The sequence below is a fragment of the Delphinus delphis genome, chromosome 1, assembly GCF_949987515.2.
Source record: "Delphinus delphis chromosome 1, mDelDel1.2, whole genome shotgun sequence".
In the NCBI taxonomy this organism is placed as follows: Eukaryota; Metazoa; Chordata; class Mammalia; order Artiodactyla; family Delphinidae; genus Delphinus; species Delphinus delphis.
In genome coordinates, this window is record NC_082683.1 from 74900762 (window position 1) to 74916894 (window position 16133).

At 31.8% G+C, this 16133-nt stretch overlaps 1 protein-coding gene across 1 annotated transcript in view; it reads right to left on the reverse strand.

Annotated features, from left to right (window-relative positions):
- Nucleotides 1–16133, reverse strand: part of COL24A1 (collagen type XXIV alpha 1 chain) — a 392309-nt gene that overhangs the window by 78552 nt on the left and 297624 nt on the right. The window contains exons 38-43 of the mRNA XM_060024757.1: nt 13233–13286; nt 11473–11580; nt 5692–5745; nt 5384–5437; nt 4687–4743; nt 1063–1116 (exon numbers count right to left, since the gene is read on the reverse strand). Of these exons, the coding sequence (XP_059880740.1) occupies nt 1063–1116; nt 4687–4743; nt 5384–5437; nt 5692–5745; nt 11473–11580; nt 13233–13286 (381 nt within the window). The remainder of the gene's footprint in view (nt 1–1062; nt 1117–4686; nt 4744–5383; nt 5438–5691; nt 5746–11472; nt 11581–13232; nt 13287–16133) is intronic.

A 16133-nucleotide genomic window follows, 5' to 3' on the forward strand; every position in this document is an offset into this window, starting at 1 on the left:
TGCAGCCAAAAATAAAGTAAATTAATTAATTAATTTTTAAAAAGTCATATTCAAATTGAGAATCTAAGATATCTTCACATTAAAAATAATTAGCAAAAACTATAGTAGCAGAAGATTGTAAAATATTTGTACCGAACGACTTCCATCAACAATAAATACTATAGGACTACAGAAGAGGGAAAGATTGCTGTTAGTGTAGACAGGGGAAAAGGGAGTTTGAATTAGATTATAAAGGACAGACAGGATTTATGTAAGTAAAGATTAGATAATTTTTTGAGCAGGCAGAGAATGTTGTGAGTGAAAGAATAAGACAAGAACTATAGGGAGAGAGTTAGCAAATGACCATTTTGTTTAGCATATGACATTATAAACAGAAAGGGACGAGATATAGGGCAGGAATACAGAATACGCTCAACACAAGTATGCTAATAAATAATGACACTGAATAAATTCTATACATAGCCTAATATAATTTGAGCTGATAAAGCTGGTCTCTTAAAATTCTTCTAAGAATCGAAGAGGATAAGAATTGACATAAGAATATAATGGCATTTATCCATCCATTTGACAACTCTTTTAATGAATTTCTATTATATACCAGGAACTCTGTGTTCTAGAAACTGGGGATATAATGATGAAAAAGACAAGAGTCTTATTCTCATGGATATTATGTTTTGTTGGGGGAATATAGATGATAAAAAAAACCCCAAGTGTATAAAAAGGTGGTAAGATAGCATTAAATGTCATAAAGTAAATAGAGTAATGAGATATAAAGTGACAGACAGAAAGGACAGTTAGAGAAGAAAGTAACATTTTGGTTGAGTAACATCTCAGAAAGTAACATTTTGGTTGAGAGCTGAATGATGAGAAGCAGCAGCAGTGGAAGGAGATGATGGTAATTTTAGAAAGAAGGAACAGAAAATACAAAGAGCTTCTTCTGGGATCCAAAACATAAGACATTACTAATTATCTCAATGATGCTTATTTTCATTTGCAACTGAGCAGAACCACAGAGAACCCTATTCAAATTTAGAAGCAAGGTGTGAAATTTACAGTAATTACCTTATATCCCTCTGCTCCAGGCTCTCCTCTCTCTCCTTGTTCCCCCATTGGACCCTACAGAGACCACAGGCAAAAACAATCAATGGGTCTAAGTGTTTGTGAATGCAGATGATACAGTTAATGTGGAATATTTTTTCCCTAAAAATATGAAATCAAATGTACAACAGTTTGTTTAGTTCCACTAAATAATTTCAAAGGATTGTATTTTAGTGACACCAAGAACTTCATAAGCACTGAATTATTTAAAGAGAATCTCATAATGATTCTGCTAGAAAAAATGAAGTCCAAACAATGTGAATTTTCAGATGAGTAAAGTATGTTATATAAGATATCAAAATAACTTGCATTTTTAATGTTAAAATGATTGAAAAAAATTTAAGCAGGACCAGTCACTTAATTAATTCCATTAATTAGAAAATATTATCTTTAATCATCTTTTAAAAAGTATCTAATAGCTAATCTTACTTTACCATTCTTCATTAGAAATTATATTATTTATTCTTTACTGTGTGAAATTCTAATTATTAAGATATAAATTAACCTAAAAGAAATTACATTTATTCATTTTAATCCTTAAGGCAGAAACTAATAAACTTCTACTTTTAACTTTTTCTAAACATTCCTAATATAAAATCTTTGATATGATAAGATGTTCAAATTATCTACTCTAAAATGTGCTTGAAAAATCAATTATCACATATTAGGACCTACTGTTTGAAAAGAAACTTAAATTGAAATTATTAGCAAAATCCTAAAATTTATTATGGACCATTAATGGATAAATTTTAACTTACTCCTGTGTGGATAAAGATATTAGACATAATGTAAAGACAATAATCTCTGACTCTGCTTTAATTATTTAGAATATTCTTGGATTAATTTTCACACCTACTAGATAAAATAACCATTGTTATACTAGACTTTTAATACATTTATTATATTTCAGTGACATTCTTTGACCCTGGAATACCGGAATCTGGGGAAAACAAGCACTACTATGCTTCACTTGCCCACATTTTAACATTTACTTAAAAAAAAAAAATATACTGGAGTATAGTTGATTTACAATGTTGTGTTAATTTCTGCTGTACAGCAAAGTGACTCAGTTATACATATACATATATCCACTCTTTTTTAGATTCTTTTCTCATTACTCTGTAATGACCTGTAATACAGGTCATTACAGAGTATTGAGAAAAGTTCCCTGTGCTGTACAGTCCTTATTAGTTATATCTGTTTTACATACAGTGGTGTGTACATGTCAATCTCAGTCTCCCAATTTATCTGCCCCCTCTCCCCCTGCTTTCCCCCCTGGTAATCATAAGTTTGTTTTCTACATCTGTGACTCTATTTCTGTTTTGTAAATAAGTTCATTTGTATCATTTTTTTTTAGATTCCACATATAAGTGATATCATATATTTGTCTTTATCTGAATTACTTCACTCAGTATGACAATCTCTAGGTCCATTCATGTTGCTGCAAATGGCATTATTTCATTCTGTTTTATGGCTGAGTTAATATTCCATTGTATATTTCTGCACAATTTCCATATTTTTGCCTCTCTGAGGTTTAGAGAGACTAGAATACATTTGATAAAGAATTTAAAAAGTATCATTCCATCTCTTAATGATTTATTTCCTAAATTTACATAAGTTTTGGGGTAACTTGGAATTCTTTTTCTTCAACTGAGGTATACTTGATATACAATATTATGTAAGTTTCAGGTGTACAACATAGTGATTCACAATTTTTAAAGGTTATATTCCATTTATAGTAATTATAAAATTGGCTATATTCCCTGTGTCATACAATATACCATTGTAGCTTATTTATTTTATACATGGCAGTTTGTACCTTTTAATCCCCTAAACCTATCTTGCCTCTCCCCACTCCTCCCTCCCCACTGGTAACCCCTAGTTTCCTCTTTATATCTGTGAGTCTGCTTCTTTTTTGTTGTATTCTATTCACTATTTTGTTTCATTTTTAGATTCTACATATAAGTGATGTCATACAGCATTTGTCTTTCTCTGTCTGATTTATTTCACTTAGCACAATAATCTCCACATACTACATATATACACACATACACTATATATATACACACACACATGCTACATCTTCTTTATCAGTTCATCTGTTGATGGACACTTAGGTCGCTTTTATTATCTTGGTAATTGTAAACATTGCTGCTATGGACATTGGGGTGCACATATCTTTTCTGATTAGAGTTTCTATTTTTTTTCCGGATATATACCCAGGAATGGAATTGCTGGCTCATATGGTAGTGCTATTTTTAGTTTTTTGAGAAACCACCATACTGTTTGCACAGTGGCTGCACCAATTTACATTCCCACCAACAGTGCACAAGGTTCCCTTTTCTCCACATCCTCACCAACATTTGTAATTTGTGGTCTTTTTGATGATAGCCATTCTGACAGGTGTGAGGTGATATCTCATTGTGGTTTTGATTTGCATTTCCCTGATGATTAGTGATGTTGAGCAACATTTCATGTGCCTGTTGGCCACCTGTATGTCTTCTTTGGAAAAATGTCTATTCAGGTCTTCTGTTCATTTTTTAATTGGGTTGTTTGTTTTTTTGCTGTTGAGTTATATGAAATGCTTATATATTTTGGATATTAGCCCCTTATTGGTTATATTATTTGAAAGTATTTTCTTTATTCAGAAGGTGTCTTTTCATTTTGTTGATCATTTCTGATAAAGAATTTTATATATTCTTATTAGATGAGTTTGCCTCTATATGAGTTGGCTTGATTTTATCAGAAAAACTCTAGAATCTTTCCTGTTTCTAAAACAAAGTATACCTTTCAACCATCTCCAAAGAGTCAGATCAAAATATCAGGAGCGACTATATATTTTGAATTCTTCTGTTTTAGGATTCTTTTATCCTATATTATATCATGTGAAATATGGAAAATTTAACCAATTATATTTATTTCTGTGAACTAGGCATTTTTGTTTTACCCATTTAATTTACATATAGCCTTTAAGATTGTTTTAATCAAACATGAACAGAGACAGTTATTCAGATAATCAAAGATAAAATAGCTACTTTAAAAAAATCATGGTTACAGCTAGTCTTTACAATGTTTATTAGAAGACTATAGACTGATAATCTTTAAAGAACAGTGGCTCTAATAACCGGTTAGATGAGTTTTGAAATCATTTGGTAACTGTGTATAAACTACTATAGGAAAGGATACAGATCAGATTTTTAAAAATCCGTTAGAAATAAATCTGAATTTGATGTATAAAGAAGTATCTGCCCTAAATGTCTAGAGTATGTGATTTTTTGATAATCTCTGTAAAAAAGTTGTTATCATGCATTTAATGCCGCAAATTAGATTTGGAAAGTTACTGTTTTAAACTTCTATACTATGCTAAGGCTCTTGACCTGAATATAAAGTTTTTATATTTAGATAATAAAATTGATTATATATTTAGATTATAAAATTGCAGATTACTGCAAATAGTGCTCTTGTATAAAACCATGTTATAAAAGTAACTAAATAAAACTCCTTGAAAAGATGTAATTGGTGTTGTGAATCTATTGTAGTAACTGTGTTTTATCTTAAAACAACAAAATAATTTTAGGAAAAACCTACTGGTTCACCTCGAGGCCCAGGTGGTCCTAGGACTGTGTTATCTTCTCCTGGATAACCCTATGATGAAGATGATTTATAAACAAAACTAAATTAATAAAATAAACTTTGAAATACGAAGCCTATTATTTCCTAATATGTTATAAAATATGCAATCTGGTTTTATCTTTTTTAAATGAAGAACTTTTATCTACAAAACTTAGCACATGATAATTTATACACGGTTGTAATTCATACATGGTTCTCTTTGGAAGTGTCATTCTGCTTTAATTACATAAAAAGCACTTTACTAATTTTCTCAAAGTGTCTGCTTTCCAATGATACTACAAACCAAGAAGAGTACTGCTGCAGTTATTCTTAATTCATAAAAAATTTTACTATAAATGTATATAGTCATTTAATCTATAGTCTCACAATCGCTTTCAGTAATTAATATTAGTTTTACAAACTTTTACAGATTGCAAAGTACTATAACATATATCATTTCACCTCAATCTTGAAACAACCTATCAAAGACTTTTTAATAATTTGTTTAAGTTTTTGCCCCTTGATATTTATTTTTCTTCTAGAATTTATAATACTTCCCAAGTTTAAAGTGCTTTTTTTATTCTTTGAAAATGTTTCCATACATACTTTCAGAAAGAACACACGAATTCAATGTTTAATTTTATGATAAATAAGTCAATATATTCATACACACCTTTTCTCCTTTAGGTCCTGGCAACCCAGAAAGTCCTGGTTGACCTTCATGGCCCTAACAGAAGGACAAGTAAGTAGACAGTCTCCATATCATTTGTATGTGCTCTACCTAATACCATCATGGCCACACTATTAGATATTGCACTATTCTGAAAGAAGAACAGGATTCACTCTACAGGGGCATGAGACCTAAATATGTTAGAAAGGTTTATCAGGAAATTTCATCTGAGTTTGTATATTTGGGATGACATCTTCATGGAATGTTTTTATAAAAATATACACTTCTTATTTCCAATTAGAAATGCTTACCCTATATCCTGGAATTCCTGGTTCTCCAGAAGTTCCCATCAATCCTAAATGTCCCTAAAAACAAAGTAAATGTTAGAAAGAAAACAATTGTTTAAATCATTAACCTTGTATTCCTATTATTTAAAATTTAGATTTTTAAGGTATGATATTTTACCTAGTCTGAAATGGGAAAACAAAACATAATTCTCCAACTTTCATCTTATTTTACTTCTGAACCATGTAAGTTCCACAAAAATATGTTTCTTTGGTTTACTTCTGGTATGAACATCCTTAATCATATTAAGATAAATACTTTCAGTTGCCAGACTGCTGTAGGCTTCCAGCAAATTCTTGGAAATATAGTTTGTATCTGTCAAAGTTTGTGGTAAACATGCATCGCTAAATACTAGACAGTGAATTCTGATAGTTTTTGGTATTGTTATGATAGGATCAAGAACTCTGTACTCACTGCTAGTTTCAGATGCTTTGATGAACACGGTTTCAGCTCTGGTCAAAGTTGTTAAAATAGAATTGGTTGACAACTTATGTATAATATTTACCCTATTAATTACTCTTATTATCAATATCACACAGATGAGGAAACACGTAAGTTAAAGGCAAATCTGTAAATGTTCCTAAACTACTGAAAAGATAACTCAGACAACTGAAAAAAGCAAAAATAACACTCTTAAAAATGTCCTGTCTTTCATATTATCAAAGTTTCCCTATCAACTCTCCTATTTGAGTCCCAAAATAAATAGGAGATAAGGAAGTTAAGGCACAGAATAAGTATGTGACTAGCCAAATACCACACTAACCAGAAGTTCTAATCAATGTAATAAGTAAGGATAATAAATATGAGGAGATGATACGATTATTTACCTAAAGAACCCTGAGAATCATCAAAATTCATTCAAATGAATATAAAGTTTTAAAAAAAGGTATTTTACACAGCATAATTAGAAGATGTAATAGAAAAAGGATTACCTTAAAAACAACAAAATCTATAAGAAGCTAACGATGAACCTAATAAGATAGATGCTAAGAACAGAGATAAAGGAAATAACAAAACTTTATTGAAGGATATACAAGATATAAGTAAATAAAAAGACATATGGTGTTTCTACAGTGAATGATTCAATATTAAAGGAACTTGCTAAGTTGATTCTGAAGTTCACATGAAAGCGGAAAAAGATCATAGTAAGAGCCAAACTTTTCAGAAATATAAATTATGAAGTATTTCCCCTAATAGATCTCAAATGATACTGTAATGATACAGTTATTTAAATGGTGTGGTACTGACCTAGGAACACACTAAAAAATCGAGAAAAGAAGTGAAAACAGACCATTATTTAAGAGTAGTTAACAGTAAGGGTAGCATTTCAGAAAAGTGGGAAATAGATTGTTTATTAAATAGTATTGGGGCTTCCCTGGTGGCACAGTGGTTAAGAATCCACCTGCCAATGCAGGGGACATGGGTTCCAGCCCTGGTCCAGGAAGATCCCACAGGCTGTGGAACAACTAAGCCTGTGTGCCACAACTACTGAGCCTGTGTGCCACAACTACTGAAGCCCGCACACCTAGAGCCTGTGCTCTGCAGCAAGAGAAGCCACCACAATGAGAAGTCCACGCACCACAACAAAGAGTAGCCTCTGCTCACCACAACTAGAAAAAGCTGCACACAGCAACGAAGGCCCAAAGCAGCCATAAATTAATAGATAAATAAATAAATAAATTTAAATAAATTTAAATAAATAAATAGTATTGCAACAACTGGCTAAGAATTTGGGAAAAAGAAAAATTAGTCCTTTACAACTTATATCATAGCAAACAAAATAAAACAAAAACTCTGCATGCTTTAAAAGGGTTAAGGGTAAAAATAAAGCTATAAAAATATTAGAAGAAGGATATGGAAGAATATTTTTATGCACTTTATGTAGGGAAGTCATTTCTAATGAACAAATAAAACCTAGAATGTAAACAAAAAGACTGACAAATTTGACTGTAATAATTAAAACCTCTGTCCAGTGAAAGACACTATAAACAATATTAAAAGATAAATGACAGAAAGGGAAATATATTTGTAATATATTAGCAACACTTTAACAAAAGTATATTATCTAAATTATGTAAGGTATTATTGAAATTAAGAAAAAGACAACAACCTAATAGAAAAACATGTAAAGTGCATATGAACAGGTAATTTCTAGAGAAAAAAATACAAATTACTTAGTTGCAATCAGGAAAATTGTAAGAAAGAAAATGAGACACACTTTTTCATTTATCAGATTGGCAAACATCAAAAGGATTAATATGAAGTATTCCTGGTGGTGGGCATGTAAATTTGGTGAAACCTCTTGGGAAGGTAGTTTGGAAATGTGTCAAAATTTAAAAAGTGACTATTCTTTTTAGAGAAAATCCAAAGTAGGAGCCTACTTTGAAGACAGTACTCTTTGGATCAATTCATTCTCAAGTTTATTAAAAGTTAATTACATTATCCCAACATAATAAAGCCCACATATTACAAGCCCACAGCTAACATCATACTCAATGGTGAAAAGCTGAAAGTATTTCCTCCAAGATCAGGAACAAGACAAGGATGCCCACTCTCACCACTTTTATTATAAATCTAACTAACGAGGTAAAAGACCTGTACTCAGAAAACTATAAGACACTGAAGAAAAGAAACTGAAAACAACACAAACAGATGGGAAGATATACTATGTTCATGGACTGGAAGAATTAATATTGTTAAAATGATCATACTACCCAAGGCAGTCTACAGATTTGATGCAATATCTATCAAAATACCAGTGGCATTCTTCACAGAACTAGAACACACAATTTAAAAATTTGTATGGAAACACAAAAGACCCCAAATAGCCAAAAGTGATTTTTTTTTCAAGATTTTCAATCAGTTTCAAGATTGCTTGAGAAAGAAAAACAAGGCTGGAGGTATCACACTTCCTGATTTCAAACAATACTATACAAAGCTACAGTAATCAAAACAGTATGGTACAGGCACAAAAACAGACACATAGATCAATGGAACAAAATAGAGAGTCCAGAAATGAACCCATACTTCTATGGGCAATTAATCTATGACCAAGGACTCAAGAATACACAATGGGAAAAGACAGCCTCTTCAATAAATGGTGCTGAGAAAACTGGACAGCTACATACAAAAGAATCAAACTGGACTACTCTCACACCATGCACAAAAATACATTCATTAAAGACCTGAAGACCTGAAATGTAAATGTAAACATAAGACCTGAAGCCATAGACTTCTAGAAGAAAACATGCAGTGTGTTCTTTAACACTGGTCTTAGTAATATTTTTTTTTGGATATGTATCCTCAGGCAAAATAAACAAAAGCAAAAATAAACAAATAGACAATATCAAACAAAAAAGCTTTTGTGCAGCCAAGGAAACTATCAATAAAACAAAAAGGCCACCTACTGAATGGGAGAAGTAGCAAACAATAAATCTGATAGGGGGTTAATATCCAAAATATACAAAGAACTCATACAACTCAACATCAAAAAAACAAACAACCCGATTTAAAAATGGGCAGAGGATCTAAACAGACATTTTTCCAAAGAAGACATACAGATAGCCTACAGACACATGAAAAGATGCTCAACATCACTAGTCATCAGGGAAATGCAAATCAAAATCACAATGACATATCACCTCACACCTGTCAGAATGGTTATTATCAAAAAGACAACAAATAACACGTGTTGGTGAGGATGTGGAGAAAAGGGAACCCTTGTGCACTGTTGGTAGGAATATAAATTGGTGCAGCCACTATGGAAAACAGTATGGAGGCTCCTCAAAAAATTAAAATTAAAAATAGAACTACCATATAATCCAGCAATTCTACTCCCAAGTATTTATCCAAAGAAAATGAAAACACTAATTAGAAAAGATATAAGCACCTCTATGTTCATTGCAGCATTGTTTACAATAGCCAAGATATGGAAGCAACCTAAGTGCCCGTCAATAGATGAATGGATAAAGAAGATATGGTAAAAATATACTATGGCATATTACTCAGCCACAAAAAGAATGAAATCGTGATATTTGTGACAACATGGATGGACCTAGAGGTAATTATGCTAAGTGAAATAAATCAAACAAGTACAGTGTGCTATAACTTATATGTAGAATCTAAAAAACAAAACAAATGACAAACAGAAAACAAAAACAGAGTTATAGATACAGAGAACAAGTAGGTGGTTGCCAGAAGGCAGGGTGATGGCAGGAGGAAAGACATAGGTAAGGGAGACTATTTTCCAGTTGCAAGATAAATGAGTCACAGTTATGAAATGTACAGTGTGGAGAATACAGTCAATAAATATGTGATATTTTTGTATGTGCAATATTGTAACTAGACATAACTAGACTTATTGTGGTGACTGTTTTGAAATGTATAGAAATATTGAACACTATGTTGTGTAAAAGGAACTACTCTAGTGTTGTAAGTCAATTATACTTCAAAAAAAAAAACCCAACTCATAGAAAAAGAGATCAGATTTGTGGTTAACAGAGCTGGAGGGTAGGGGAAGGGAAACAGGATGAAGACAGTCAAAAGGGACAAACTTCTAGTTCTAAGATAAATAAGTACTCAGGATATATGTACAACATGATAAACATAATTATCACTACTACATGTTATATATGAAACTTAAGAGAGTAAATCCCAAAAGTTCTCATCACAAAGAAAAATATGTATTTTTTCTATTGAATTTTATATCTGTATGAGATGATGGATATTCACTAAACGTATTGTGATAATCATTTCATGATGTATGTAAATCAAAGCATTATGCCGTACACTTTAAACCTATACATGCTATATGTCAATTATATCTCAATAAAACTGGAAAAATATTTAAAAATCAATCACATTATATAATGTTTTTGAATGCATAAGCCAAAGATAGGAAAATATTAGTAATTAAAATAAAAGAAAGTAAGAATGACCTGGAATAGTAAGATGGCAGTAAGGAATGGAACACTTAAAATGAGCCTGAGGGAAGTGTTCCTCAGACAACAGATGGATTATGCAATGCTCTCCAGAAGGCCTTGGTGAAAAGTCACTTGTGACATTCAAATGGAGATAGTGAATACATACGCATTTTGTAAATAAGTTTATGAAATAGTCAAAAGACTAAATTGGATAATCTCTTAAATACTTTGCAACTCTTCTGCTGTGACTTTCTGAACAGGTCCAAATATATTAGCAATATAATTTTGCTATTACAGGTTCAAAAGCATCATGCTACCTTGTTTCCAACATCATGTAAAATTCATACAAAAGATTAAAAATTAGTAGATGTTTTGGAGACTTATCACAGCTGGTTAGAAAAATAATCTCCAGATAAGCATGTGGAGTCCAAGCATATAAAGAAAACCCATTTTCAAGTAATTTTCAAAGCAATTTGTCAACCATGACAGCATAATTTTATACAGATATTAAATCCTGATTTCAAGTACAAGGCATATATACTTTCGTACTTAGGAGTTATAATCTGATTTTTTAAAACCTTATTTCATATTTTATTTCCATTTTGAGAATTTTTTCCCCCTTTCTTCTTTCATGTCCAGAAACCACTAAGCCATTTAAGTACTGTGGAATGCTTACAATTCTCCACATCCCATGGAGGTAGATTATTTTCAATGGAACTATTGCTTTCTCTGTAAAATTAATCAAGGGACAGAGCCTTTAGGACATGGATACATTTCTATTCCATCCACAGTGAACTCAGTTCTGGAGACAAATCAAATACTGACCACAGCACCTCTAGTTCCTCTGGCACCTTTAGGACCACTTTCCCCAATTTGTCCAGGAGCACCTCTGCTTCCAATTTCTCCTGTGGGCCCCATTTGTCCTTTATCACCCTGTGGATGCCATTAGTAAGAGAGAAAAGTAAGAAAAAAACAAACTTATACTCAGATTAATTAACTATATCATATACCTGAATGGCTCCAGAGGATATTCTGTAAGCAAAATTCTATAAATAGTAACTTTGCTTTAACTTAATAGTACTACAGACCACCACTGACAATAATAACATACCATCACTACCTAGCTTACCTTAAAGATATAATTAAAAGTAATTTTGGAAAAAAGAATATTAAAAATTTTGGCCAAACAAGCAGGGAAGATATGGTGCTCATGTTGAGTTACAAATGAACCAAGTTTATTATTTTGAAATTTGTTATGCATTTATGTATGAATGCATGCATGCATGTATTTATTCCTGACCTGAGAAAACACAGGCCCTATGAGAAACCTGTTTCTACAGAGAATTTCAATGCCCCAAAGATCTGTCTAATGCAAAAAGGCTCTAGTGTGCAGTTCTGTATACTCAGTATCATCACTTACTTGGCTGGAGTTTGTGTTTAAAAATCTGTAACGTTTTTGTATGATTTTACATCCTTCTGAAAACTAGATACCTTCTGTTTTCCAATAGGCTAACTAATCATTCTCTAATACCAAAGTACAGCAGCTTTTAAACATTAAATGTTATAATTCATTTTCTGCATGTTGGAACCAACCTGTTCTATTATTGATAATCAAGTAGATACAAAGAAAAATTAAACAGTGATCACAGTCAGGAAATTTTTGGTTATTCATAATAATTCACAGGCTTTCCCAAAGACACAGGCTGTTGTAAGGACCTGCACTGTCCTTCTTGTAAAATCATTTAGACATAACATTATGTTTGATGAAAAGACACTTCAATATTGGGCTTATTTTCATGGGTAAGAATGGCAACTAAAATTTACCTCATTCACTTTTATCTTTTATTATCTTATACTGCCCCCAAATTATGAAAAAGATGGACTAGGTGCATATTCACAGAAATGACAGATCTGATTTTGGGAACTAGAATATGGTGTAATTTGTAGTTAATTATAGTAAATATATTCAAAGCTGTTGTAGTACAATGTGAAAATCATTTTTATGTCTCACCAATACTTGAACAAATTATTGACTCTATCCAAGGATGAATTATTCATTATATTGTGCTAAATTCTACAAAGGCATCACGTTTTCTTAGTAAAATATAAAGGAAGCAAATAAAACATATTGTTTTGTGTTTCTTAATGTATAGGAAAGATAAAATCAATCATTAACCTTTTCAATTTCGAAAAGTACAATTAAAACAAACCCAAAAACAATTCTAATATTTCTCTCCCCTAAATATTTTACTAATGTTGTTACTAAATAGCACAAATGGCATATAGTATTTTTCTTTTCTCTCTTTTCCTGTCCATGGTCTACTAAGGTAAACAGGAGAAGAAAAGGCAAAGATCTTTTCAGAAACTACAAAGTAGAAAATTTGACTTCAGATAATAAGTAATAAGGTAATAAGTACTCCTAAGTGGAATTAAATATTAATTTATACAAATGTGCCTTTTAAGCCAAATTTATCGTTCTTTATTGTTTTATCTCCAGTGCAAATAAAAACACCACAGTATGCTATGGGGCTCTGGGCACGTCAGAAGAAAGAAAACCAGCATAAAAAGACGTAAAAAAAAATTACCTTCTTCCCTGGACGACCTCTTTGTCCTGGCAGTCCCACTGTTCCTTCAGGTCCCTGAATATCGAGTATGAAAAAGGAAATACATTGTTAAAGATAGGACTAGAAAGAATGTTTAAATACTTATATCACATAATCACTGAATTGAACACTAAGTAAAAACAAGGGTTACTTCTTAACAATATTATGTTTGTATAATTATTTTAAAAGAGGTCATGATGATTTAGAAGCCCAGCTGTTACTAGTGAGTAAAGTTCACATAAACAAACTGGCCAAGATAGACCAAATTAAACTGTTCTTAACTACAGAGGGAAAACAACTTGGTTTTAGTACACCCATTGAATTAACGATAATGTAATTAAAGTTAACCCAAATGCATCCATTTCAGCAGTTCTATGAGCTAGTATGGGTTCAACATCTTGTTGAATGTATAATACTATAACATATATCTAACATACTGTCAAGGAGAATCTTAAAACCTCAATGAAGTGTAAGATTAAGCAAACATTATTTGATCTGTGGAAAAAAAAGGAGAGAGGGGAAATACATGGAGAGAAAAGAGACAGTCATATCAAACTGTTTAAAACAATATTTCCACTTCAATCTGTATTTTGTTTAGACAAAAGTAGACTAAAAGTTTTCAATAAACACTTTATTAAAGTAAGAAGTGGCTAAAATATTTTAAATGTCATGTGAATTTGTAGGTCAACAATGGTTAGGCTTAAATGAGATCCATTGTAAGCCAGACTGCAAGTTCTAAAATAGCTAATAATTAATCATAGCATTCCTTGCATTAGTTGGAAATGAAAATGGAAATTTCAAATTTGTGTCCCAAAGCTTGGCAAACTGCAAAAATGATGCAGACAAGAAATAAATTGTGGTTTACCACTGTGCTGCGGAGGCTCTTGATAAATATTTGTTGAACGAATAAACAGATACCTAAGGAAATGAGTCATGCCCTGTGCTCCTGAGCAAATGTTCTTCTAGCTTCAGAAAGTCCGCTGAATTTAGAGGCCAAAGTGGTTAAGTTCTACTGCTGTAGTTCTAGCTGCATCCAGAGGTTGAAATGATAGTTGCACTAACAAGAGACTTCTTTGTGGTTAACGTGGACTTTTTAAGAGAGGCTGATTAACATTTATAGAGGTTAACGATATGAGCATTTAAGTCAGACAGCTGTACTTTCATGTTCTGGCTCTGTCACCTAACGGCTATATGACCGTAAGTAGACTATTTGACTTCTAAAGTCCTCAGTTTCCTGTTATATAGCAGGGATATATTAATACTTCTTCAAAGGGTTACTAAGATTGAATGAGATAATGCATTCAAAGCTTAGAAAGGAATAGACTTATACTGAAGAGCTCAATAAATGTCAGTTCTCACTAATTTCTGTTGTCTTTTTAAAGTGCATTAGGTAATATTTAAATATATATAAATATAAATATATAGAGAAGATATTAAAAGGTATAATGAGCACCCATGTACCTACCACCCACTTTAAGAAACAGAAGCTACACACACACACACACACACACATACATACAACTGTTAGCAGACACATCACCTTCCCCCCTCACTCAGGTGCAACAATTGTCCTCAATTTGTTTATCATTCACATGCATTTCTTTATACTTTCACTCCATTTGTATACATTCCCAAATATTATATGGTTATTTTGCATCTTTTCAAACTTTCAATAAGCTGTATCACACTTTATATATTCTTTTGAAATTTTTTGAACACAACATTTTGTTTTTGAAATTATTCAGTGTCTCTACTTTACTTACACTTTTTTTTCACTCCTACAGGATTACATTTTGTTATCAAACCACAACTTATTCAACCATTTTCCTAGTGAAGAATTTTTGGTAGTTTTTTTGTTTTTTCTGTTACAGATAATGCTGCAGTAAAGACTCTTGTACATATCACTACGTGCCCACCTCAAGAGTTTTTTGGGCGAGGGTATATACCCTGGAGTTGAATTGCTGGCTTATAGGATATATGCACCTTTCAGTATACAAGATTTTGCCAACTTGTTCTCCAGAGTGCTTTTGCCAATTTATATTCCCAAAGCAACGTTTAATAGTTCCAATTACTCCAAATCTTCCATAATGCTTGGTACTATCAGACTTAAAATTTGTCTGTCTCAAGGGAGCAAAATGATGTATTATTTGGGATTTCAATTCACATGTCCCTGATTATTAAGGAGGAATGAATATCTATTCATACAGTAATTCAACATCTATATGTGAATCTCTAGTTCCCATCTTCTGTCCTTAATGTCCTGATACTTGTATTTCATTCATTCTGTATATCACAAATCTCTTTTCCCAGCCTGGAGCTTATTTTCTCACTTTGTCCACTATAATTTTTCACTAACACAAATTTGAAGTTTTAATGTAGTCAAATTCATCAATATTTTCTTCTTGTTTTACTTTTTTAGTGTTTAAGAGATCCTTACTGCTTCCCCTTCCTCCATGAGGTCATAAAATATTCTCCAACTTAAAATTTTGATTTTTATAATTAGGTCTTTAATCTAATTGGGATTTCATTCTTTTGTGTGTTTGTACTTTGATGTGAAGGAGAGATTTGTTTTTTTCCATTTGGATAACCAATTGTACCAGTACCATTTACTGAATATTTCATCCTTTCCTTATAAATCTGCAATGCATAATCAATTTATTAAACTTTAAGTTTCAAAATATACTTAGATCTGAGTCTACATTCTATTTCCATTGGTCTATTTGTCTATCTGTGAATGAATGACACTGACTAAATGACTAGCTTCAATAATAAGTTACGATATCAGGTAGGGCAAGTTCTCCCTTTCAAATACCACTCCCCACCAACATCAACAACCTGTTCTTGAAAACTGTCTTGATATTGGACCTTTGATCTTCCATACAC